The sequence below is a fragment of the Stylophora pistillata genome, chromosome 14, assembly GCF_964205215.1.
Source record: "Stylophora pistillata chromosome 14, jaStyPist1.2, whole genome shotgun sequence".
In the NCBI taxonomy this organism is placed as follows: Eukaryota; Metazoa; Cnidaria; class Anthozoa; order Scleractinia; family Pocilloporidae; genus Stylophora; species Stylophora pistillata.
Genome location: NC_142532.1, coordinates 12,101,782 through 12,128,085, shown reverse-complemented (window position 1 = coordinate 12,128,085; position 26,304 = coordinate 12,101,782). Strand labels below are relative to the sequence as shown.

General features: G+C 38.1%; 2 protein-coding genes and 1 long non-coding RNA gene across 4 annotated transcripts; 1 reads left to right on the top strand and 2 right to left on the bottom strand.

The window, feature by feature from the left end:
• Positions 1–222: 222 nt before the first annotated feature.
• On the bottom strand, positions 223–8,319 carry LOC111328156 (uncharacterized). Of its 2 annotated transcripts, none has more exons than XR_002694593.2 (3): positions 7,480–8,319; positions 6,875–7,029; positions 223–6,556 (listed from the first exon to the last, which is right to left on the bottom strand). It is a non-coding gene; the product is annotated as an uncharacterized LOC111328156 (long non-coding RNA). The 2 variants fall into 2 exon arrangements; XR_002694592.2 differs by having other exon boundaries at positions 223–1,343; positions 7,480–8,317.
• A 2,706-nt stretch (positions 8,320–11,025) lies between these two features.
• LOC111328212 (transcription factor Jun) lies at positions 11,026–14,385 on the top strand. Its single transcript, XM_022932601.2, has one exon. It carries the CDS (start codon positions 11,182–11,184, stop codon positions 12,271–12,273), a length of 1,092 nt encoding a protein of 363 aa, XP_022788336.2. The 5' UTR covers positions 11,026–11,181; the 3' UTR covers positions 12,274–14,385.
• LOC111328157 (uncharacterized) lies at positions 14,160–26,191 on the bottom strand. The gene is made up of 8 exons (XM_022932532.2): positions 25,939–26,191; positions 23,583–23,616; positions 22,719–23,139; positions 21,155–21,861; positions 20,085–20,384; positions 19,523–19,732; positions 18,444–18,653; positions 14,160–17,645 (listed from the first exon to the last, which is right to left on the bottom strand). The coding sequence occupies exons 1-8, from the start codon at positions 25,978–25,980 to the stop codon at positions 17,428–17,430; spliced, it is 2,142 nt and encodes a 713-aa protein (XP_022788267.2). The 5' UTR covers positions 25,981–26,191; the 3' UTR covers positions 14,160–17,427.
• Between the last annotated feature and the right edge of the window lie 113 nt (positions 26,192–26,304).

The following is a 26,304-nucleotide window of genomic DNA, read 5'->3' as shown; positions in this document are numbered from 1 at the left end:
CGCGCGTTTTTAGTTGCCCCGCGGAAATTTGATGTTCTCAAAACAAATATTTTCCCGAGAAGCGAAGCTTCGAAGGCATATATGCTAGTTTTAAGAACATCAAATTTCCAAGGGGCAACTCTCACACCGATAGTTCCGAGACATAAACACTCTATTGTCTTTGTTGTTCACCACTAAATTTCCTTCCGCGGGCCAGTTGAAAAACAGTCAAAACCCACTAAATGCAAAACAATCAAATATTTATTCATGCGTACAGCCTGTCACAAATGTCGATAATTCGCAACCGTACATTGGCTAAATAATACGTTATACCTGACAGAATTGAAAAGTCACTGTTTTTCCGATCTGCCTAACTTCGCGGCCGTCAAACCAACCAAAACTTTTCGCTCCGACGAAGGGCTAACGCTCGAAACGTCAGCTTTTGTAATCGTTACGGTGGCCAATTTACCATTTCAACTTTGTTGATATATCCAAATCAAAACTTTTCACGGATGAGTACTATCCATCCGGGTATTTTCCTCGGACGGGCACTAAGGGCTGATGGTGTCTCTCCGTGGATGAACATCGCGTCGCGTGATCAATTTAAACCAATAAGAATCGGAGAAAATTTAGTGGCGAACTATAATACGAGACAGTATATGACAAAATTTGAGAAACGTTTTTATGAAGACAACTGTTTTAGTTTTGATTAATTTAACTCTTTAACTCCCAGAGGTGATTAACACAGTGGAACCTCTCCTATAATATGGATATATCAACAAATTTGAAATGGTAAATTGGCCACCGTAACGATTACAAAAGCTGACGTTTCGAGCGTTAGCCCTTCGTCGGAGCGAATATCAGCCTTTACTCTCCTATAATACCCATACATCATCCAGCAAACAGGTAATGAGAATACTCAAAAGTATCAGGTAGAAGTTGATGTTTTTATCCAGCACCGAATCCCATAACTATTAAACAGGAGTTTTGTTGAAGCTGGAGGGGGAAATTAACAATCAGATTTGGGATTTAAATGGTTGAACGAAGTTATCTTTTGAAATAGATCACTCACTCTCGCAAAAGCCTGACTTTACTGAGCATATAGAGTACATTACAGTAAAGAAATAAATGCAAGGACGTACAAAGAAGTTTTTGGCCAGCTAAATTATATTCACAATGTTCTAATGCGCCAAAAAGCAACAAGAAACTATAATATTCACGGAAACTTTTACATCCGTCCTCAATAACAAAACTTTTTTTAAGAAAACTTTCAGGAAATTTAGGGTTGAACTTTCGACAGCACAAAGCAGGTAAGGATTCTCCACAGAGTTGGGCTGTTCGGACAAAATTCTTTTTCCATCAATCTATAACAAAAAAAGTAAAACACATGATCAAATAGAAATGTCGATGGAAAATTGAAGGCTGTTGCAGGCTAATAAAGATAAATGACAAACAGAAACAACGAATAGATCAAAACTCACATAAAACCAAAACAAATTGATAATCAATTCAAACACAAGTTGACAAATACACAGAATCAAAGCATAAATCACGTAAAACACAAGACAACCTCACCAACACAAAAAATGTCCGGTATAAAGAAATTAAGTTTACACGACACAGATAAAACAAAAGAAACATATTAGCATATGGTAAAATAATAACATGAAACAATACATAAAAAGAAACTTCTAGAAAAATTTGTAACCTCGCTCCAATACAATACACGGTACAAATGACGACGTTGACATCAAATAAAAATAACACAAACAAGTGAGGCGAAACAAGATCACTTTCTACATAAAGCGTGATACAAACATGAGACCACTGAGAAAACACAGAACGCAGACAAATGATCACTGCAAGACAATAATGCCAACAACGCAAAACTTAACTAAACAAATAATTGAGGAGAATCAAAACCACCAACTTAAGGCATGAAACGCGATACAAACAAAAAGACAAGACAACAAATAACGCAGATACATGATCAGTGTAAGACAATGGTTTAACATAAAACTTAACGCAGAGTAAACAACAATGATACAGAGTACGTTGAACCAAGAAGACTGAAGACTAAATAAACACAACATTAAAAGAATCGTTTTATTTGACGTCGAAATTGTGGTAAAAAAAATCTCCAGCGCTTTAGTGTGGTCTGTACTCTTACCGACAACGATATTCGTCATGACGGTGCTCAACATTTTGTTGCGAACAACATTTTGACTACTGTGATCACGAATACCGTCGTCGATATGATTACAGACCACGCTAAACCACTGTCGATTTGCTCAATCTTCCTCTTCGAGAAGCCATTAATGGCCTAACGAGTCTATGGTTAAGCTCCACGCTCTCAATGCCACAACTGAGAACACTCTATTATTTATAAGGGTGATACTAACATACAAAACAAATCGATACAAGAAGACGAAGAAACAAAAAAATACTGAAGAACAGAGACTATTTGCTTCGTAGATCTCATATAGAATAGTTATAAAACAATCGGTCAACAATAAACCACGTTAGAAAGTGATGAGATACAACAACCAAAACAAAAAACATACGGAATCAAGTTGAATGGCCCAAGGTGAAAGAATACATAGCTAGAACACAGTTTTCATTGCGTGATTACCAGAATAATTCTAAGTCTTACTTCTCAATATAGAGCGAAGAACGCAGAAAATAAAAACTGCAAATGATTATGGGAACAAGGTAATAGATGACATACAACAAACAAACACAATGAGAACCATGATTTTACTATCACAAGACACCAGAACAGCATAAACAAAAACAAAAACAACAACAACGAAAACAACAATGACAACAACAACAAGAACAAAGTACAGACGTAACAAAGAACAGAATAATGTTAGAATGGTCATCGAAACAATAGACACAACACAATTAGAAAACAAGGGGTAAAAGTTAATGCACAGTAAAATAGACACGAACAAGACCGAGACAGCGAGAAAACAGAAACAACGTACAGCCATTGATATTAAACGCTAAATGATGGATGTCACACAGAATACAGAGATGTTAACAAACGTAAAATCACTAACACATGACATAATCAACATTGAAACGAAAAACAATGAAGACATGTGAGGATTGACAACTGAATTAACTGGGAAATAACATCAAGATAAAATCTGAAATACAACAAACAGAAGTTGGCACATATAAAAAATTACCCAGGGCATAAACAAAACACAAACAAAAACACGAACATCGATACAATATAATAAACACAGAAAAGAATGAACATTTAGGCCAAAGAAGGCGATGTGGAAGTGACACAATACACCGCGGTGACACACAGTAACAACATTGCTATCTACTGACATGAACTACGAAGTAAAAACAAAGATACATACACAAACACGGTAGAAAAGAGATAAGTAATGGTACGTTGACTGACGTAAACAATTTATAAATAGCTGGAATCAGTTCGGACAACTAGTAACAAGCATGGAACATGATCTTCTTTCACTCGTAAGGAGAACATGATACGAGTCTTTTCCCAGTGGCGCTCACGAAAATAAAAGAACAATACAGTAAACACAATACAATGATAGTGGCGCACTAAACATGTGCCCAAAACAAAACAAAACAAAACAAAACAAACAAAAACAACTGCTGGAGACGAAACACAAACAACTCATAAAAGAAACTGAGTGACATGATACAAACTGAAAACAACTGTTGAACATACACACACACACACACACACACACACACACTCACAGGTGGAAAACAGCAGACAAATTCAGTAAACAGTAGAGAGTTACCTTGCGCAAGTTGAAACATAGACAGCGACACGAATAGCAACAAAATAGAACAAATACACAGGAACAATGTAGACATAGACAAACAGGAGGACTAATCCAACACGATACACGATAGGAACAAGGCAAAGAGAGCCACGCGACAAAAAGGCAGGATTAAAGGCAACAAAAACGAAGTAAACATGAAGACAAGTGAAAACGGTACATGAACACAACGCAACAGACTAACATGGTACACTACAAAACATGTTGTATTATACACACATTTAGATGGAATAATATCACGCACACAATGCAAAGAAGCAACAGAGCACAGGACAGAGACAATATAAACGACATAAAAATCGAAAAAGGTTAACTGTGAACACAGAAACATGTAAACATGACATAATTCGAAAACGAAGTAGACAATAACACAAAATAACATTAAGGACAAAAAACAAATTTACTTCGCATGAGTTGTAATGTGAAGAAGGAAAAAAGTGGCATTAGACAAAAGATTCTGAAAGATTGTTGTGCCAGTACAGGTCAACATGAGAAAAGGAACTAAAAAAAAAGGGGCACTTATAAGAAAGTATAATTCAACACAACTTAAGAGTGAAAACAGAAGTGCGTTAACATAGTACAAAACACATGTTCATCGACATGAGATAGCATGGAAGATTGATACAATATAATAACTTCTGATACCAATAACTTCTGATACCAGTTAACACTTCCATAACTTTAACACTAAACACAAAACACGGTTACAGTATTTAGAAAACAGTAAAAAGAACATCAAACAGCATATTTTACAGTCGTAGGGTCTTCCACTTCAAAGAATAAGAAAGGATACTAAAAAACAGCGGAGAAACAGAAACGATGGTTGATCATTATGCAACACAAAGGTATAAAGTATATACCTCACAACCAGCGGGAAAAAAAAGAGATGGGTGAAACATCACATAAACTGGCACAATTATAGCAGCTTGTACGGACGCACGGTCACGTGAAAGACCAAATTTACTCGGCTTCATGGTTGCTATCACTTTTTTAAGTATGGGCCTCGCTGCACGCGCGATGTAAGCTCCGCTTCCAAAAAATTATGACACGACTTACAATAGCACTAACATCAACATAAGAGACATGAAATACATAAAACAAAGTGACAGTGCGTGATGACAGTAGAAGTAAATACAAAACAACAAGTAAACAAGGGACAAGTACACAAGAGACTACAATTATCCTGACAACAGAGGACAGGCCGATTACACTGCATTGAATAGGGCACGAGAAGCTCAAATTATTGATGATACACGAAGTATATTTTGGCACCTGACAGTTAAAAATGAAACATACACTGACGCATCAATTAGATATAAAACAAGTACCCAGATTGACAGACATTGTTCGTACTCCCACATGAAAGTCACTACAAAGACGTTTACACAAGCACCTTAATACACACAGTGATCTTACTTAAGATTGCAACACATCACAGACAATACGGAGACAAATAACGCTTCTCACACACGTACAAGGGACAACTTAACATATAGCACCTTTGCATTACACTCAAGAAGATAAAAACGTCTATAAATTTCTTTAAGTCTCTATTGTGGTGAGCTTTGTGTTCAACACCGTGGTCAATTGCCAAGGAAAAACTATTAGCTGGACTCCGTGTGAGAATCGTGTTTATTATATAGATACTGATGAAATACCAGAATTTCTCCTTTTACCGAAAAAATCATATCTTCACCGCGCGCAGTGAAGATACTATTTTTATCTTTCACGTGTGAGGATATTGGTGTGGCCATGGTTACCAACATAATTACCCAATTACGATAGGGCTTCTCGCTCAGGCGCGCGGTCGGTTGATTTGAAATTTTATCAGTATTTATATAATAAACAGAACATTACATGGCCGCTTGGGGATACGAATTTTATCTTCTCGTGCTGAAAGTATCTCTCACGAGTGAGCGCAGCGAACGAGTTGAGAGATACTTTCAGCACGAGAAGATAAAATTCGTATCCCCAAGCGGCCATGTAATATCCTCTATATCAAATGTTGTGAACATCAGCTGCAGTGGTGATGTGATCATACTCTTTTCCCTGACCTCAAAAATTTAGATGCTTTTAAAAGTTTGAATAATTTTGATGAATGTGGTAGCCGTATCAGTTTCGATATCATAGCTGCTTCTTGATGCTGAAGAAAATGAATTTTGTGGCTAAAGAATTTTGCCTTGGTGATAGAATTGCTCAAAGGCTTTTCGACACTTAGATTATGTCATAAAGCCATCTACCTCTCTACGACACTTAAAGTCTTCCCAAATCAAAACTTTTTTTTACGAAGTGTGATGAAAATTAAAATGACAGCAATAATTGCGTTGTTTAGACCAAAGATGCAAAGTTTCAGAAAAAAATTAAATAATTTGGAAATTTTAGACCAAATGTTTTAGATTTACAAACACAACTCCCACTCCCTCCAGTCCTTTTCCTCAGGCAATTTCCCGCGGGCGTCTTAGTTCGCGTCGGAATAAGTAAGAAGTGTTATACGTATCTGCGTTTTCACAGTGTTTCAGCGTCTCGTTGACTGTGCATTAACCAACCAGACATAACAGTCCGTGTGTATGTCAGTCGTTCTAGATGTCAAGTCAGTCCAAGGTGTTTGTCAGGTACTGAAGAGACGTCGTCAGGGCTTTGATCATGGGTTGTTCCCGAGAGTCTTTGCGGTGGAATCTTTGCTATATGTTTCATCCGTCAGTCACAGTATGTTACGTCATGAGGCTACATAAGGTTATTACCTTTAAGAAGAAGTAAAGGAGTTTAGAGGCTGAAGAGGCAGAAGTATATCTGTTAAGGCAAAGACTATAGCAAAGTGAATAACTGTTACTTGAGCATGAATTGATGAATAGATCCGTATTCAGGTGCTTCTGTCGATGATTGGTATAGCATAGTTATAGCATACTTCAGAACCTTTATTTAACCTCTATCAGGTTATTTGAACAAATGACTCTGATTTATATGGGAAAGTATTGCTAAGTAAAATTTTAATGTAATACTACAGTCTAAGGGAAGGAAAGAGCTTTTATGTACGTAATGGCTTTTTTTTTTTTTCAAACCTCAATTTCGAGGGTCCATACAGGCAGTATATGAAAGCTCCGACAAAGAGAACTGGAGCGATCCGTTTTCCCACCTTGCGCTGACCAATCACTTAAGAATTCCAAAGTCCCCTCCTCTCTTTGTTGAGACTCTTTCATCTCATCGTTTATGCTCACTATCCACCAAAAATAAGAAAAAAGAAAATGATTTCCAAGAAGATGAAGACAAATCCTTGAATATACAGTGTTGGCAGATACTACAGTATTAAGAACAAAACAATGGTTAAGTGTGCAATTAATACGGACAAGATCATTCCTCTATTCGATTATATCAAGTTACTTTAAAGGTAGCCAACCGAACTTCGCAATAAACAAGGCAAAAATTGTTAGAATGTAAAAATATTATTTCTTCATTGCATTCACTCAACTACTTCTCTGTGAACATCGTTAAAATCGCGAAATTCACTTTGATGTAGGATAAGTTAAGTGCACTTATAAAAATACTCTTTTAATTTCGGAGCAGTTACAAGTTAGATTTAAGCTAAGGTAGAGTACGGTCAACTCATGAGAAGTAAAATATAATGCATCCACCAGGTTAGAATTCTATTATTACCAACGCAACTTACCGGTTTAGTCTGAAATTATTATTGAGCCGCCTAGCTTGGTTTGTCCCGCTCAGGTTTCGAATGGAATATAAAGCACAGAATATATTTCTTCCCAGTAAATGTTCCGTTCGTCTTCATTTCCATGATACCAGATATACCAAGCCCCAAGATATTTTACACTCCAACAGATAGAATAGGCCTCACGAATTTCTTTATCAAAGCAAGTTTGCCCCACCTTTCTGAGCTAATTCACATACAAAGTTGACGCCACATAGATAAGCCAATCACTGTGTCAATGGATCCAGCATCAAAACGAGGTTGATATCGTTTTCTCTAAGAATGTGAGTGAGATAAACTTTTGGCTCATGTCAATGTGCTGTTTATAAAGCTGATGGATATTGATCACCATAGTAACAAGTTATTTGACAAGTACTTCTTAAACCTGTCCGTTCCACCAGTTTTATGATTGTTTTCGTTCACGCCCCACAGGTTTTGAACTGTATAACTTAATGTTGTTTCACGCAATATAACAAAAAAATATCGGTTTCATAACTCGTCATGTTAGGATTTCTTTAAAATCTAGGAAGTCACCGGGGGCACCGAACGATTATACGCCCAAGATGACGATATGAATAGACGACGAGAAAATTGTAAATTTGATGTCATCATTTCTTGTAAAGAACCTGAAGCACATTAAATCTTTCTTACTCTGCTCGGAAAGAAATCTACTGCGTGGATTATGAAAAAGTATATCAGTTGCTGCCTTAACGCATTGTTTTTCGCTTGAATTGTGAGGCAGTTTGGACGAGAGAAGGTCAGATACTTCCTCATATTATCTTAGATTCCCAAAGCGGAGAAAGGTTGGAGAAAGGTTTCGAAACTAATTACCACGAGAGACTTTTCCTTGAAGCCTGGCACTCTACTTTGGATCGGAATGCGGGGAACGATCACATCGTACTTCCAGAAGCCTATAAAGACCTCGCGCGAGCATCAAATACATAGTTACGCGCGCAAGCTTCGCGTCACGTTTTTAACTTTAAATAGCGTATGATAACGATCTTCGTTTTTCGTATCACTGATGAAGGCTTAAGCATTAGCCGAAACGTCTGTTTCAAAAATAACAACAGTCAGAGGCAACCAATTTCTATAAAACTCAAGAACAACTTATTTCAGAAGGGAAAGTACAAAATCAAACATGACGGCCGGAAATGCAGGCTAGCTACCATTCGAAAAAAAAAAGCATTGATAATTGATGTCGTTCTTCATTCGAAAACCTTTAATAAAAATTTCCATCCTCCTCGTAGTAGTTGAACACAAGGATCCGCTTCCGATTGTGCTGATCCTAGAAGTATGCGAGAAGGATGATGTTTCTCTTCTCCGCCTTATAAACAAATTTAACATCGAACATTGGCCCAAAATCCAGTTAAAAACCCGAAAGGCCTGTCGCTTCCCACTTCTTTCGATGGCGTTTCTGCAAATCAAAACTTTGGTTCTTTTATTCCATACCTTAGTTCATATATATAACATTGACGAAATACCCGAGTTTCTACTGTTTCCTGCGAGCAGTGAATGTGCCGCTTGCATCTATCGATGCCGTCATGGTAACGGAGTTTCTTGATACTGCACTTTTACCACATTCGATCTTTCATGATTGTTTTAGAAGGTGTGTAATATTCTTGCTTTTGCAATGGCAGTCTTTCAGTTGAAGACTTGTAGTTTTGGAGGATTTGTTCGTGCAAGCTAATATTACGCTCTACCGCTTGGGTGGTGTTTTGCCCTATAAATTTTGTAAAGAAGGGGATAGGTCTCTAACGAAACTGTGGTTTTGTGTCAGTTGGAGAGTATAACAAGAGAATTTGGTTTTATCAACTAAGTTTATGATGTAAATTGGCCTGTAAAAAGCTAGATAAAAAGATAAGGTCAGGCATGGGGTCCAAGGACACTAGGTCATGAAATGCTTCCTGTCACGAAGACTTTAATTTAACTGCAGTCCATTGCAATTATTTCAAATTGTTTGAAGATCAAATGATAATAATGATTAGACATGACCAGGGAATTTCATCTTAAAGAATTCAAAATAACTTTCTGTCCCAGGTCATCTTTTCTTAATCCGAAAATAGACTAGCACTTTAGGGACAACTTTTGATTACCAAATTAACTTACTCAAGAATCAAGTGGAAATCAAGAAACGAATCAACAAATAACAACGGAACTCTTAGCCCATCTCATTTTTAGTCTCGTTCACGGCTGCCATCTTATGAGACTCCGCAACTTGATTCCAACAAATGCAAAATTACAACTTTTTAAGGCAGCCATTCTACCATATCTAACCTACTGCCATCTCACATAGCATTTTTGTAAGTCTAGTGATAGTCGCAGATATTGGAGAGAGTTCAAGAAAGAGGCCTAAGGGCTGTATTCAAAGATAAACACTCCACCTATGAACGTTTGCTGCAGAAAGCTAATTTACCTTCGCTAGTAAACAGACGCTTACAAGATATATGCATTTTAATGTACAAAGTTAAACACAACCATAGCCCCTTGAATATTTGTAACATATTTCAGAAACACAACGCTTCCGATAACTTAAGACAGGCCGACTTTCTATTCCTAGATACAACACAATAACTTACGGCAAACATTCACTACGCTATTTAGGACCTAAATTATGGAGTAAACTGACAGCTTATGACAGATCGGCCAAAACACTAGCTAGTTTCAAAAACCGCATACGTAAGCGTGACCTCAGCTCCCTATTAGATGATGGCTGCAGGAGCTGTGCTCTATGTACTTCTTAATTCATTTCATATTTTTTCATACATGATATGACTTAATTTTATTATTAAGTAGGTAATATTCTTTGTAAATAATCTTTCTCCATTTTATTCGTGTCCCCACATTAGTATGGGATATCTCCCAAACTAGAGGGTTCTTTGACACGTTAATAAAGTTTCTACCTATCTATCTATCTATCTATCTATCTATCTATCTATCTATCTATCTATCAAAACACCGTAAAACATCGATAAAGTAAAACGTTCATCGAATCGCGAATACTATGGTCTTTAAATTGCAGAATTCAGTTTGTCAAAATCTTTAATGGCTTGTTGGCAGACCTCAGACATATACAGAATCGATAACAGACATTTTTGACGTTAAACTTGCCAAAATATCAAAAGGTTTCTCAAGTAAAATCAACAATTTACAACAGTAATCATGTTTACGGCGCGCAAAGTATGTTACTACAGACCCTAATAAGGGAACACTTGACCGTGAGATGCAAGCGTATCTTTTTATTCCGAAATGGCGCCAGGAACCTCTTTAAAGGTTCGCGCCTTTTCTTGACAGGCCGTGGCTGCCACCGGCGTTTTTCGCCTTGCGAGTTAGGTCATATTACATAATTACCAAATATCAGGTGGTAATATTGACTTTCACACAAAACATTAACATCAGCCAATCAGGCCCCGATTTCTGTCGCCATGACAATCGCGGAAGAGACCAGAGTGAACCTCAACTATGACATCAGTCAAGTGGCATGGGATTACTCATTGATCAAGAACGAGGCGTTTTGTAAATCACCTCCCGCCGAAATTCACCCCGGCCGCCGGAGGTTGGAAGATTTTAAACAAAGTCAGCCATCCATGTTAGTTTCTTTGGGCGACTACACAAAATCCGCAATGTGAAGGAGATAAAGGAGAGCGAGGCCCCTGTAGAGTAGTTTAGATGGAGGAGACGAGCGACACTCCCTTCTATCAGGATGAAGGGATTTCTTCACACATTATTTCGCCGTACCTCTTTGACAAGTCAGCCTTGCACTTGAACTTACAGCCTTTAGCGGAGGATCCAAAGATTGGAGATCTAAAAAAGCATGCAACCCCTTCAGAGCTACGGTCACCCGATCTGGGTTTGCTTAAGCTCGGTTCACCCGAACTGGAGAAAATGATCATGTCTTTGCAGGGTAACGTGACGAGCGTCTCGAATGCTAGTTCGCTCTTTAACTCGAACGTTCACGCACCGGTTAACGCAGATCACGATCACGAACCATATTCACGTGGGTTCACTGATGCGTTGCAAGACCTACACGATCGACAGATTACCAGAGAGTCTTCTCTGATAGATTTAGCGGACAATGCCGCGGAGTCTACGGATCCATTTTTAGGGCACACTACTGTGAGAAATGCATCCTTTTTGACGACGGTACCTGCGACCACGATAAGAACTTCTACAGAGCCTGTTGTGTATTCTTCAAACTCTTCGCGCGTGGATGCTAATGATTTCTTTGCGAGCAACGGAGGGTCTTTTTCTGCTCCTGTAAAAGGTGGCACAATTTATCCTTATAATGCCTCAGGTGTACCGAGCTACACGACGTTGTATTCGTATCAATCAGAAAATGCTCCATACTCTGCTTATCAAGATTTTAATATTGAAAACAACGCGAATTTGCGTGCCTTTGCGTCGTATAATAACGCGCTTGCTCAAGAAAAAGCGGAATTGTCTGGGTACAAATTGGAAAGTCAAGGGCAGATAGTTTCCGATCATGGATCTCTGCAACCAATTGATCTGGAAGTTCAAGAGATCGTGAAACGAGAGCGAAAAAAGCAGCGGAATAGAATCGCTTCCTCTAAGTGTAGGAAGAGAAAACTGGAACGTGAGGCGAGGTTGGAAACACGGGTCAAGGAGTTAAAAGAGAGGAATATTGAATTGAACGCGGTAGCTAATGCATTAAAACAGCAAGTCTGTGATTTGAAGCAGAGAGTCATGGATCATGTTAACGAAGGCTGCCAAATTATGCTAGCTCACCAATCCCAAATGTAGCCAACAGGTATCTTCACTCGTTCCAAGGTAAGGTAGGTTCTTTGACAAGCGTAAAATCGCAGCCACTCCAACTAAATAAACTGCACGGGTGACTTTGTTTCTCTTGGTATTAAGCAGAGAACAGACATGATCTGTGTTTATTCGCTTTTGAACACAAAATTTTCAAGATATTTCAAACACATTTCTAGTTATATTCGTTCTCCTAGTAAAGTAAGTTTGCCATGCCAGGTAACATAGTGAATTAGAGAATTACCTCATCGAAGAGGAATACATAGAAATCATTGTAAATAAGCCACTTTACCAAACGACCGGTTTAGTTTTCATCTGAGAAAGGTTAAAAAATTCCTTTTAATGGAAAACTTTAGTTTAAAGAGATATTTATCCCCGGGATAACTTGTATATAGTTGCGATATGTAACGATTTACGATTTAACGCTTTTGCGCAATGCGCAAAACAGAACATTATACACTCTGCTGTCACTATGGCTCGATGGATTGGGAATGCTTTCTCTATCTTAACTGTTTACAGATCTCCAAAGGAGTCAAAAGTGCCATTCTTAGTCTCAACAACTTTAAGCAGTTTCCTTTTGTCATCTTGATTTTTTAACCTCAGGGTTGTGCACAACCATTCAGTTCAAGTTTCTCGTATTTCTGGACCTTGTCACTTTAGTTCTACGTTTTCGGAAACGCTTCTCTTTAAATTTTGTGGTTTTGAAGATTCAGAAAAATCTATAATGGTGATGATTAAAACTGAAGTTTTGATAAACATGCATATTTGCCGTAAATGATGATGTAATCCTCAGCCCCTGATTGGATGAGCCATTTCTGTTATATACAAACTGTGACATGCTGATGGCGCTCATAGGAAACAGTAAGAATATTAGCTTTATGACCAGCAATGCCACGGTAGTTTTATTGTTTACTGACATTTATTTCATTGAGATTTTTCGTGGGCTGGAAAATTTGCACATGTTTTATTTTTGCTACGATTGTAAATATATTTCACTTTGAAAGGTTTATTTTTTTGCGTTGGTTTAATTAGTAGCTGATAGCCAGGCTATTTAAGAAAGTAGACTTCTTTTTTGCTAACATTTTTCTTTTTGAGAAAGAATGGTGTTGATACATTGACTCAAAGGAGTTGGAAATCATATCACTAAATGTATTAAAAGCTCTAACGAGCAATCAATCATTGTCAGTAATTAAAGTCCAACGTAAGAGGACAAAGTATGAAACTGAGTTCTGAATGAAGGCCTCATCCTCGAGATAATCCCTTTCAAGCTATTTTTTGATGAACGAATCTTTCGATTTGTCTCGAATTTTGCCATCAGACATTGTTTCCCTCCAAAACCGATTTCATTTCCGTGCTCTCAATTCTTTCCGTAAGGTTCGGGAAGAGAAAGGGCCATCGGAACGAGGTTAAACAAAACTTCCAAGCACGCAGACACTTGGGGAAAAATAACTTGAAAAGGAAAACATTCCTCCTTATAAAGGAATATAAAGGGAAATTATTTCCTTAGCTGATTGCCTTTTGACGATTCTAACTTATTTCTCAAGGCAAATGAAGCACTTCATCCTAAACTCAGCGAGGTCACCACAATGAATGAACTGAACACTTACTTTCATGGAAAGTAATTGATGTACAGTTTACAATGCAACATGTGCATTCGCCTATGAACAAAGGCGAATTGTGTAGGAAACTAGGATAAAACTGTTTTTAGTTGAATTTCGAATCGTGTTTGATCAATGGCGAACTCTCTTTGATACTTTTTAAGGGTGCCTACCACAAGTCACTGAGAACTTGTCGGCCAGGCCAAACTGAAGAAATTTGCAAGTTACCTTAAAGCTACGGTTGATGCGATCATCAAAGACACAAGGAAATCCTGGGTCTTTTAAGAAGTTTATTTCGGGAATGCCGTTGATAAAAAATTTTTGGTTATCCAATTAAAGACAGTTTACAGTTCATTAATACACAAATTTCGAAGGAATAGTATCATTTACGCATCTTTATTCCCGAATCTTCAAGCTATAAATATCATATATTGTAATATCATATATTGATTAGAGTAGAACTGTAAGATTCAAGCTACAATAAATATCACACATTTATCTTTAACTTCCGTTTCTCTGAATGAAATTTAAGTCTTATTAGTTTTACTCAAAAGAGAAAAAGTTCACAGACTGAATTCCTCCATACAGGGCCTATTTAAAAATAAATCCCTCTCAAGTTAATAATTAACAACTATTTACCGAAGCAGAGGTGACTAGTGGTAGATATTCATCAAGTCGCAAACCGAAAATAGAGTATTTTGTCACCTATATTATAATACATATACTCCGAAGCAATTCCTACTGGCAACTGCGCTTGAAGAACAGAATATATGTAAATGTTGGCACAAAAATTGCGCTCGTACCGAAAAAAAATCGCAACTCCAGCTGTGACCGTAAGCTGCACGCGCGAACTGCGCGTGAGAACTGCAAATAGAAAGCTGCGCGAGCGGATTACGCAATTTAAAGTTGCGCACACGAACTACTCAGAGGAGGAGTGGCGAATGTCCCACACTGCCTTGCGGTGTCAATTTGCAAAATGGCGACCGCGTTTTCACACATCTCGGTATAACGACCTTAATCTATACATATCGAAGATTCTAAAGATTTTCATAGCGAGTTTGGTATGAAGGTAAGTTATACAATTGATTATCTACTGTATTGTGGGGTTTTTTAGAAAGCAAAGCCCAATTCAGGAGGTTATTTTCTTTTAAACTCAGATAAGACGCTTTCTTCTCGAAAAACAGTTTCTTTGAAGTTAGCGCGACTTTGATGCAACTTTTCGAAGGAAGTTAAGGGTCAATGTTAAGTCTGATAAAAGTTTGTATAATTTCAATATTTGATCTTTGTAATATACTTAGTTTGACCCTGATTGACTCACGTTTAAGAAGAGAAATCGAAGTTTAACTTTGAGCTATTTTCAATAAAGTCACTAGAAAAGTATTGTTTCGCACCTCATGTAGAGTCATGTCCAAATCTTCGCTTCTCTACTGCTTTACCACTTTCACTCATAATTTACTTTGTGTTTAATCCAAAAGGAAATAGTATATCATTTATGGAGTCAACAAACAAACGATCAGGCGTATCTGACGGAAATACTCCAAATAAACCTCGGCCCAAGAAAACTCCGTGCGCAGACTGCATCATTTAAAGCATGGTTCACAAGTAAGACGCCAGAGCAAACGAAAACTGCATTAACCATGCAACATAAAACAACACGCGTGATGTATGCAATTAAGGAATGCATGCGTGAACTATGTAATTGAAAACTACGCGTGTTTGCGCTTGTGAACTACGCAATTTAGAAATGCACGCACAAACTACGTAACTGAAAGCTCTGCACGTGATTAACCCCTTTACTCCCAAGACCTGATTGTTAATTCTCCCCTCTTGCTGTTACACGGTTCCTTGTCACTTAGTTACGAGAATTTGGGGTCAGATCAAGGTAACGACTTCTACCTGATAAGGTTTACTGTAAGGTTTACCTGTTTGCTGGAAAACATACAGATATCATAGGGAGAACTTACATGTTAGTCACATCTGGGAGTTCAAGAGTTAAGGCTACAATCTCGTACTACTCAACATTAATCTGCACCCGCTGTGTGTTGTTTTCCTTCATTAGTTTACTAAAGCTAGCTTAATATTTTAAGGGGGTATTTGCCTGTATCACAAGTTCCTTAGAAAGTTTGATCCAATTGCTAAAATTTTTCAATTAATTTCTAACGGCGTTTATTCGGTGATTATTAGTGATGGATGCTGCTTACACGGATAAGTCTTCATAAGCAACAGTCAAGTCGATGTGTCTTTTGAGTCACAGAATACCAAAGCAATTTATCGGAACAAACCCTACTGGGAAGGGAATGAAGGGTGTTTTTAACCTCAACGGAGAGATATAAAAGGTATTTCTAAAACACAATACAACGACGATTGAACTTGGGCAAAAAAAAAACATTTAAAAGCTAAAGCTTGACGTATTCAGGATTGATCGGACAGTCAGGGAAGGAATAGTCCATTTTACAGTTGTCTGCTTGGTTGCCAAGCCTTTGAATGGGAGTGAGGCTAGGGGTGAGCTTGTTATGATATAAACCTTGCTGCCTTTCAAATGTAAATCACTTTGTTATCATGCTAAGTAGATACAGGTCTCTATCACAACAAGGTCACCTTCAGCCTCACTCTGAATCAAAGGCTTGGCAACTAAGTACACAACTGTAAAATGGCCTATTCCCCTAGGTTAGATACTGAGTCTATATTTTAGAAAAGGGTAGGCTAAAAAGAAACGTATTGTTACTAGCGGGCATACGACAAAAATCATTCTCAAAATATTGATTTAATTATTTTAAAAACCGTTATTTTAAGTCATTAACAATTAATATTCATAATTTTCATGCTCTAAAATGAGAGCTACACTTTGTAACGGAAAGCAATTTTCTCTTAGAAATAGTTAATCTTAGCTATAGATCCTTCTTTAGTTTCAACATCAAGACATTAACATCGAAAATACAAAATTCCACCCTAATATACGGAGCACAGTCTATTTTTCTAGTCATCAGATGGTAAAACAAAAAGTCAACGTGGAGAGTAGACTTTCTCTCTTTTTGATTCCTATTTTGCTTTCACCTCACTTCTTTTATTTCTTCCTGCCGTCACGTTTCAGCGAGAAAAGATGGAATTGCAACTAGCTAATACATATGAGATATGAACCTTTTTCTTGATTGATATAACGCTCAGCCACACTGTAATCTGGAGTCCAAACCTTGAACCCTGATTTTCGTTGACTATGGGTTTATTTATAATATATTAAAGACCACTGATATCTCTTGACGGCTCATTTCTTTTCTTTTTTTTTTTTTTAAGTTTAGCTTCATAGAGTCATTATAGCTCTTCAACATAGCTATTTGCCCTGGATTTTTTTTTTCTTTTGGTAGAAATATTGGTTTTAATAGAAATGAAATGACCCAGTTTACTGCATTTGGTTTTGAAGTTTCCAATTTTTTACCGTGGAGCATTACACCTCGGTTATTCCAAGGCTATGCACAGGGTAATTTCCCCCCCTTGGACGAAATTTAAGCTCTAATTCAAACCTTTTCATGCCGCGAAATTAATGGTCGTTTTATCTGATGTCACATGTCCACTTCATCTCACAGCAATCACCTGGAATACGCTTAACCTTCAGTGAGGGGTTGATACAGCCACGCGGCACCGGAGGAGGGCCTGGGCACTGTTTGTCGTGAAGGAAGCCATTTCTACATTCCATGACCACTGCACATGATGCATCCGTGAGTTTCTCTCCGTGCGATAACTTTAGGCCATCATACTTACAACTCTTATCTGTGGAAGACAAAATTTGATTGTGACGATATTTCATATAAATTGGGTGAAGGCTGGTTTTCAACCTGTCAAATTACGCTTTGTTCGACCATTCCTTATCGTAGTTATATATATTTTTCGTTACACCTTTATTTTGCATTTATTTTCCTCTCTTTAATTGGTTTAAAAAGGTGCGACTATCTCCTCGACTAGAATGGATGCAAAGAACCCTGAGCTAAAAATAGTCACTATCTAGATACTCGTGTCTTCCAGTACCGAATGTCAGTTACATAAGCTTTCTTCAAGATCTCATAGGCTCCTTTGCAATTGTAATGCAGTTGGCTTTTTAAGACACCAAAAGCTTTTTGTAATAGTTGAGTTTGCACTGCTGTGAATAGTTCCCTTAATTACGTATTCATTAAAAAAAGTTGCTCTTGTATCATTTTCCGATGACAACTTGTATGTTTTTTCCCTCTCATATTTCCTGCAAAAACACTTCCATATTTTGCCTCGGTCTGAAATCAGCACCGAAAGGAGTATATCGATGAATTTACCCCTACTTCTGCTCCTATTTGTGCCTGGGGTCCTTTAAGTAAGTAATCATTACATCGATCCACCCGAAGAAGAGACAATTATTCTAATTTCTAAGGGGAAGGAAATTGGAATGCTGAGTAAAATAATGTTCCCTGAGTCCTTTGAAGGAAGGGAGAGACGCATCATTGCTACCGGGTGGAAAAATTAGTGTCCCAAGACTTTTGCTAATTGGCTCTAGGTGAATAGCAGTAATATCAGTAATATATCGATTTTATTTTCAACTACCTGAACAGACCCAAAGTTTCTGGCAGCATTGTCCAGGAACACTGATAGTCTTCAACTTGGGTCGCGCACAGTCCTTGGGTTTTTGTGGTATTTTAGGGCAGTAATCCATATGCAACCTACCATTGTAACAACTCAGCACTCCCGTACATAAAGGATCACTCAACTTGTAACCGTGCTTGATAACACGACTATTGAAACTACAATGTCTGGCTGCATTCGAAAAAAAAAAACAAACAAACAAACAGTAAATACCATCTTTGAGCTAAGGGAGTAAGATAACAGTAAGTTTGAAAAAGAAGGAATTAGCATTACATAGGATCATTTTTACTTTCCGAAATGGACGACAATTAGAATGGCGAGCGCAACGTTACATATGGCTACTCTAAAGAAATTCGTTTCACCAGCATGATAGTTTACTTCACAAAGAAAATGTTTCGAAGGTGTGTTTTTGCTTGGTTTTATCAAATTCCAGTAATTCAGCGAAGAGCATGTAGGTACTACCGTGATGGCTGCTCTTCAAATCTATATTGCCTGCAGAACAATTTCGTTGAAAAAGAGAGGACAAAAAATTTTGCTCTCTCCATTTCTATGTTTAGATTTTTTTCATTTTCAACATTTAGGGTTACGGTTTGTCTAATATAAAAGCTTGATTAATTTTGTCCTCTCCTTAATTGAGCAACTAAGGTTGAATAATTGAAAACATTGTTGCTATCATCATTAACAGTAAAAACAAACAAACAAACAAACAAACAAACAGAAAATACCATCTTTGAGCTAAGGAAGGAAGTGTGGCCGAGTGGTTAGAGTGTCAGATTCGTAATCCACCGCTCCCGGGTTCGAGTCCCACCCTCACCACTGGATTTTGTTTCACGGTAGCCCCGAGTTCACATCCTTGGCCACGCTTGTAAATAGCCAACTGGTTTGCCTCCGGCCGGTTGGGGTTCTTAATGATGTTATGTTCAGTTTAGACCATTTGTTTCATTTGTTTGCAAGGACCACAGTGGAAACTACTGGTTCACCAGTAATCGTGTAATCCTATTAAAAGACTTTTTTTTTTTATAAGACGACAAGTCTGTTACCTTTGCATTTCCATCTCATTTTACAGCATTCTCCTTTCCTATGTCTCACCAGCAGCCGAGGCTTGGTACAGTCATCTGGTTTTGGTGGAATCCCTGGGCATTTTTTCACAGTAGCTATGCCGTCTTTGCACGTGACAACTCCTCCGCAAAGCTCACCACTCCATTGTTCGTTGTTTTTCAGGGTAAGATTACCATATTGACAATGAAACTCTGAAAAATAGAAATAAATAGGTCTGTGATTCGTACATGTGTAGGACTAGCCACTCTGTCTCATTAATTCCTCCAACTAGAGCACTCTGAAACAACAAGAGACATCTCAAAGAGCCTGTAAAATCTGATGTTTTCATTCACCATCCTGTGATTGGTTGGCAACCCTCTCAGCCAGGACAGCGCGAACATTTAAACTCATCACCACATGTTCCGCGATTTTCTATTTAATTTTTATGTGTTATTTTAAGTTCAAGCCGTTGTGATTCCCCAAGGTTAGGTTTCTAAATCAAAATACGCGTTAGTGTCCAACTTTACATTAGTTTTGTTTAAAATCCGAACAAAGGATATCTACCTTGGTTCTTCTCGATTTCTCCTCTCTTTTGTCCTTTACTGACCAAACCAAGCTGAGAGAACACGAAATGCGGATGAGGGATTGGAATGGGTTCGCAGAGCTCCTTGCTGTAACAAGCCACTCCAAAACAATGCCCATCAATCAACAGCGCTACGTCACAAGTGCGCTTACTGCAACACCGCTGAAGACAAGCCTGCATGCTCGGGGTCTCACCCAGAGTATCAAAATGTCCAGCTCTAGTGCTGCCTTTTAAGGAATGACCGGAAAAAATCTTGTCCGTATGACACATCTGTGATGAACCTGAACAATGAAATGGAAAATTATTAAGTATAGGGATACGACAACAATTCCTGAGCTCTTATAAGTGGGTTCTATCATTGCAGCTCGGTCTTTTTTATACGAATAATTGCAAAGTGACCTTGGCGTCTTAAAGAAATTACGGCTGAGAAATTTGATTACATTGGTATAATATTACAATTTTTGGAACAAGAGTTTTGCCACTTCATCAAATCATGAGTTAACCTCTCTTCGTCTTTATTACATCCAGTAATAAATATTATCATTAATAATAACATTAAAATGATAATCATTTGTTCATCAACCAGGAGAGCTCAATCCATATGTGAGCTGTCTTCCTAAACTGATTGTCCTAAAGTTATTTTTAGATAACTCAATTGATAAAAATCACGAGAAGAACTAAATGTAATCATTCCCATATCTCAAATTTTGCTGATTGCGTTGGTTTTACTTTACTTTGTTCTATGACTGATCCAGAAAACCTGCGCTCTTCTCAACCAACAGAATGCAGAACTAATACCAATCACGACTTGGTAGTCCGCGTTTTCTCGCACTTGAAAGCGGTTTGCTTGTTTTTACCCTAAGTTTTCACTGGCCCTTCATAGCATTTCCTTCCTTTGATTTGCCCTTGTAATTACCTTGGTTTTGGTTTTAAGGCAGTCAATCGAAAATCGCTTTATAAAAAATAAACAAACAAACTATTTTAAAACACCTTCCCAGATCCTCTTTTGGTATCTTCTAGTTGGATAAAATAATTGCATTACTCAATGTACCTTTATTGACAGTCTTTTTGAGCACGACTTTTGAATGGTTTTTTGTCACTTGTGGATGCACGGCATGGACTGTCATATACTTGCTATGCAGTCTCTTTCTTGTCAAGTGTTTCACATGAGAAATCCCAATGGATGCTTTTTTCACACTCTTTTTTCGTACCACCTCTTTTCTATGAACAACGTCAACTTGCTTAACTCGGGGTTTAGATCGTCCTTCATCTTTCGCTTTCACTTCATGAAGCGTTGTGTTCTTTAGACGTTTGGAATTACTGCTCTTTACCATATTCTTTGCTTTGCTTTTGACTGGTAGTAACTTTTCATTCGAAGAATTTCTTGGAATATTTTGGTGTAAATTGGTTTCATTCTGTGGCAGCTCTGTTTGGTTTCCTTTTACTACTGTACCATTTTTATGAGACACCCTTTGATCACCACTCCCCTGAGCTAAGCTACCCGATGATGAGCCCGAGTCCTGGGCTGAATTTTCTTCGTCGTTATTCTCTCTTTCTTGTTGTTCCGCCTGTTTCGATTCTTCCAGCACCATTTTGATCAGGTTTCTTGGCTTAGACCGGTGCAAACTCACAGCAGGTTTTTTCTCTTCTGATTCAATTTGTTTACCCCGTTCTCCTTTTATGTCCCCGCTTCCTTCGATTTCATCTTTTTCTGCTGATGCATCGTCATCAAAATCTTCACCAGAAACGTGTTGTCCGCTAAACAATTGTTTATATGATGAAGTGTCAGATATAGTTTAATCAAACTACAGTTAAGCAAATTTGTTCGTCGAGCTATCGCTTGCTGATATTCTCGAAAACAAATTTTACTTTCTGGGCAAGAACAGCAATCAGTAAATATATCTTACTTGACGTTTGGTTGAGTAGTATCGTTGAGTATCTTTTACGAGTTGTGCCGTAGTTTGACAAGCCCGTATGGCCAGTCAAAATACAAACAACAAGTGAAAATACTCAGCGATACTACACGACCAAACGTCTAATAAGAGATTTATTATCCAACCGGCGCCAAATTTTTATTTCAGCGCGGGCGAATTTCGCGGATATTTCTGCAGTACAAATATCGCGTGATATTTGTACTCGTCTCGCGCGTTATTTGTACTCTACGAAGCGCAGTTGGATAATAATACGCCGTAGTGTTAGTTATTTTTCCTTTTGGGTTGGTAATTGCAACGACCCGTTGACCGACCGACTGGCTTGCTATCTTTCTGACTGTTTGATTGTCTGACTGACTGACTGACTGACTGACTGACAGACCTGTTGAAGATTGGCTGGCTAAATGGCTCTACGATTGACTAACTGACAGATGGACCGACAGACAGACAGACAGACAGACAGACAACAAACAAGCAGACGGACTTACTGTCTGGCTTTCGTATTCTACGCACATGATATTCCTGGGGACTCAGAATTTTTTCTTTGTCTCACGCTCGTAAAAAAACGAAGAAAAAACATGTTTTTCTGACTTTCTGGCTGACAGATCAACCGTCTGACATACGGACTAGCTGGCTGATCAGGCTATCTCGTAGCAAAAACAAATCAACTGAATTAAGTCTCACCTTGCATAAGAACTTTGATTTCCATCTTCAGCACTTCCACTTCCGTCAGCATTCCGCTCACTGTCATCAGAAGAACCTTCAGATGAACCTACTTCATCCGCACCGCTTTCGTCGTCATCGTCATCATCAATGCTCTCGGGCTGCTGCTCTTCTGATATCGCATTCTTCTGATCAATCTCATTTTTCTTGTGAATACCCGAAGAGTAAGAGCTTTTCACACTGGTCCTCAAGTTCCCATCATTGTCTTCATCGTCTTCATGTTCATCGTCGAATCCCTCATCTGCAAGTTCATCATCATCGTCACCTGCTCTGTCGTCGTCTTCCTGTCCATCAGAACGTTTTGCTCGTTGATGATCCATAGGATCGTCATACATCAAAGTCTCATCTGGGTAGCTGTTAATGATGTCTGGAGCAATATCGCCTATAAACAACGATGTCTGAGTTATCGTGTTTTGATTCGGCCAAGTTATGATAGAGTTGGGGAACTAGCGGGAACTGAAGTGAATCGGTTACTCGAAAGTAACGTATACTTAGTTCTTTGGTCTCCTCGAACAAAAAAATGATGAAGAAGCGAGCTCATGCTCCAAACCCAGACTTTCGAGGATTCATCGGCCATCATTTTCATATAATTATCTTAGAGAACACCTCCTTTTTAGTCACCTTTACCAGGTATCCCACCATGTCCATATTCAAATGCTTATAAAAATATATTTCATTTTCCAAGAGGAAACAGATCGTTTCACGTTTGCATGATCACCATCTTGCATAACTGCTTTGACTATCAAGTATCATTTTCACTGCAAAGTAAAACCACTGTCGCTCACTTTACTCTAAGATATGCGATATAATTTCTAAGGCACTTACCTTTCACATACAAAGGGCAGAAAACAATCAGAGCCTAAAGAAAAAACGCGAGACAGCTTAGGGCTAGTTTTTATTATCTATGACAACAACTGTCTCCATTCAGACGGCCTGAGTGACAGATAACATTGACACACCAATGAGTTCATCTTCTATGAATTAGCGTAGAAGCAACCCTAACCGTCGAGTGTTCTGTGTGTCTGTGTGTCTGTGTGTCTTTATTGTTCAAAAGATAAAATTACATATCTTATGTTACATATAATACAGGAAGTACACTTTCACAAAGCTACATTATACTTAAAAACAATTCTATTAAAAAATGTATTCTTAAAACGGTTTGTGCGAATAGCGGGCATGACAGGGGATTTATTTCTCAAATTATACCTCGTGATCTTGGTCTCAGGGAAGTAGGCTCTAAGAGGATGGCTCAGGATAGTTGAAACCTTGCGACAAATTTTGTGATCTTGCGTTTTAAGTAAGTCACCTATCACTAATTTCTTAGATATGTATTTACGTTTGAAACAACGATCTAAAAACTGCTGGGCTATAGTTAGCTCTGACTCAGAGGCCCCATGCACAGATAGAGCATAAGTGATATTAGGTAGGACAATGGAATTAAATAAAACATCTACTTCTGCTTGGCTACATCCTTCCTTGCGGAGGCATCTGATAACGTATAACCCTTTATTAGCTTTACCTAACTTTTTTTTTAGGTGAGTACTGAATTTGCAGTTCGGCTGAAACGTGAGACCAAGAATGGTTATTGTACTAGTCTGAGGTATGCCAAAAATACTTTTGTAGGCCTCGGCAGTGTGACCTTTTTTATACATAATAAGCTCTTTACATTTAGTAGAATTTGAATTCATTCTATTTTGGCTTGCCCACTGTAAAAACTGATTTATTAAGTCTACAGAGTGATCTTTATAATAATATACCGGAGCAATAATCGTACAGTCATCAGCGTATTTGAAACCAAGTGTCTCGTTCCCTAATTTAATTTCCAGATCGTTAAGAAATATATTGAACAAATAAGTTTTATTTAAACTTCTGGTTTATTCAAAGCACAATTAGGTTCAGGACCTGTGCTGAATGCCTGAGTTCTTGTGCCGTTTATTTGGGTGACTTCACTCGGTGGTACGAGTATATTGCCTTTTATTAAAAACTGGATCATTGGATAATGCAATTCAAGATTTTTTATTGGCTTAGCTATTATGGTATATGAGCCAATATACCATAATCTACAAATATGGTAAGCGTACGCGTCAGCTTAAAATTAAAAGGGAGCTAGAAAATTTAATAATTTAATTTAACGTTTTTAATAAAACAATTATTCCACTCGCGCTTGTTGGATAGGAGATGATTATGGCCAACTCAGCGCTACGCGCCTCGTTGGCTATCTATCATCTCCTATCCAACAAGCGCGAGTGGAATAATTGTTAACTATAATTGTGCTGGTGTAGTGAGAGGCATTTTTGTGCAATCATGCAAATTTGAGCCTAGTGTCTCAATAAGTCGGGAACCGGCAAAAGAAATTTCACTCCAACCAGAAAAATCCCTGTGAGGTAATTTCATCTTAAAAGACTGGTTACCCGTCAGTGAAATTCCTGGTTCCCTTGCAATCGTTGCGATTGCAACCTGCATAGCCAATAACTCCAAAGACTCAGCAACCGGTGAAGTTGCGCTCGTAGCGACTTCTGAGGATTCCTTTAGGCTCAACATATGATGGTCAAAGTTTCAATTGGCCATCAAAAGGAAGCCATACCAGCCTTAGCAAGCGAGAGGTCCTCGGTCAGAAATTGACAGACTCGTACGTATCGCACCTGACCCATGATGAAGATTCCCGCCAACTGACGTTAAAAAAAAAAGGACTATCCTCCCCCTTTTCTATCTAAACTCAGATTCCTCTTATTCACTTCCATTCTACATCAAGTTACACAAAAACGATTGGTTTTGATCAGTTACACTGGATGCATTTAAAACCTAATTTTCCGCAAAGACGAACGACACATTTGAACCTTTAGTTTAGCTCAGCTCAGATCCTTACACACACTTTAATATCCCGATGATCTTCTATTCATAACCAACGTAAATACTCTCACATCATTGCTCACAGGCTGACAGGAAAAGTTCAATATTTGTCCCTTTTCGATCCGGTCGTTAGAACGCTTTTTAAAAAAAATCTATCGCGCATACACATTCGCGGACTTTATGTAGAATCGATAATATGTTGTAGTGAATAACAATACATTCAAAACTAGTCCACACTCGACCTCGACCACATTACCAGAGTTGTAAAGAGGTCAAACGGATGTCTTTAGGAAACAATGTACTCGTTTAGGCAAAGAGAACTTTTACTCACCGTCACAATCCAAGATCCAAAGCGGTTTGCGATGGCAGACATCTTGAGCTGATGAAAACTAACTTGCAGTCTCACCTCAATAACGGATAAATCAGGAGCAGCTTCATCGGAAAAAAGAAATGTAAAACGTAAATTCTTGGTTCCTCCGATGAGCTCAACAAGATCAAATTTAATTTCGTAAACAATACACGTCAAGAAATGATTGCAAGATCAAACGCGCGAAAATCGTCTTTCTTCTCTGGCGCACGCGCCACGGCCATTTCAAAGGTCGCAACACTGGTTAAAACTGGTAGGTAACAGGTACTTGAACAATGACTGTCTTGTATTAACCAACCGCAGCGTATTGTGAACAAATATCAACTAGAG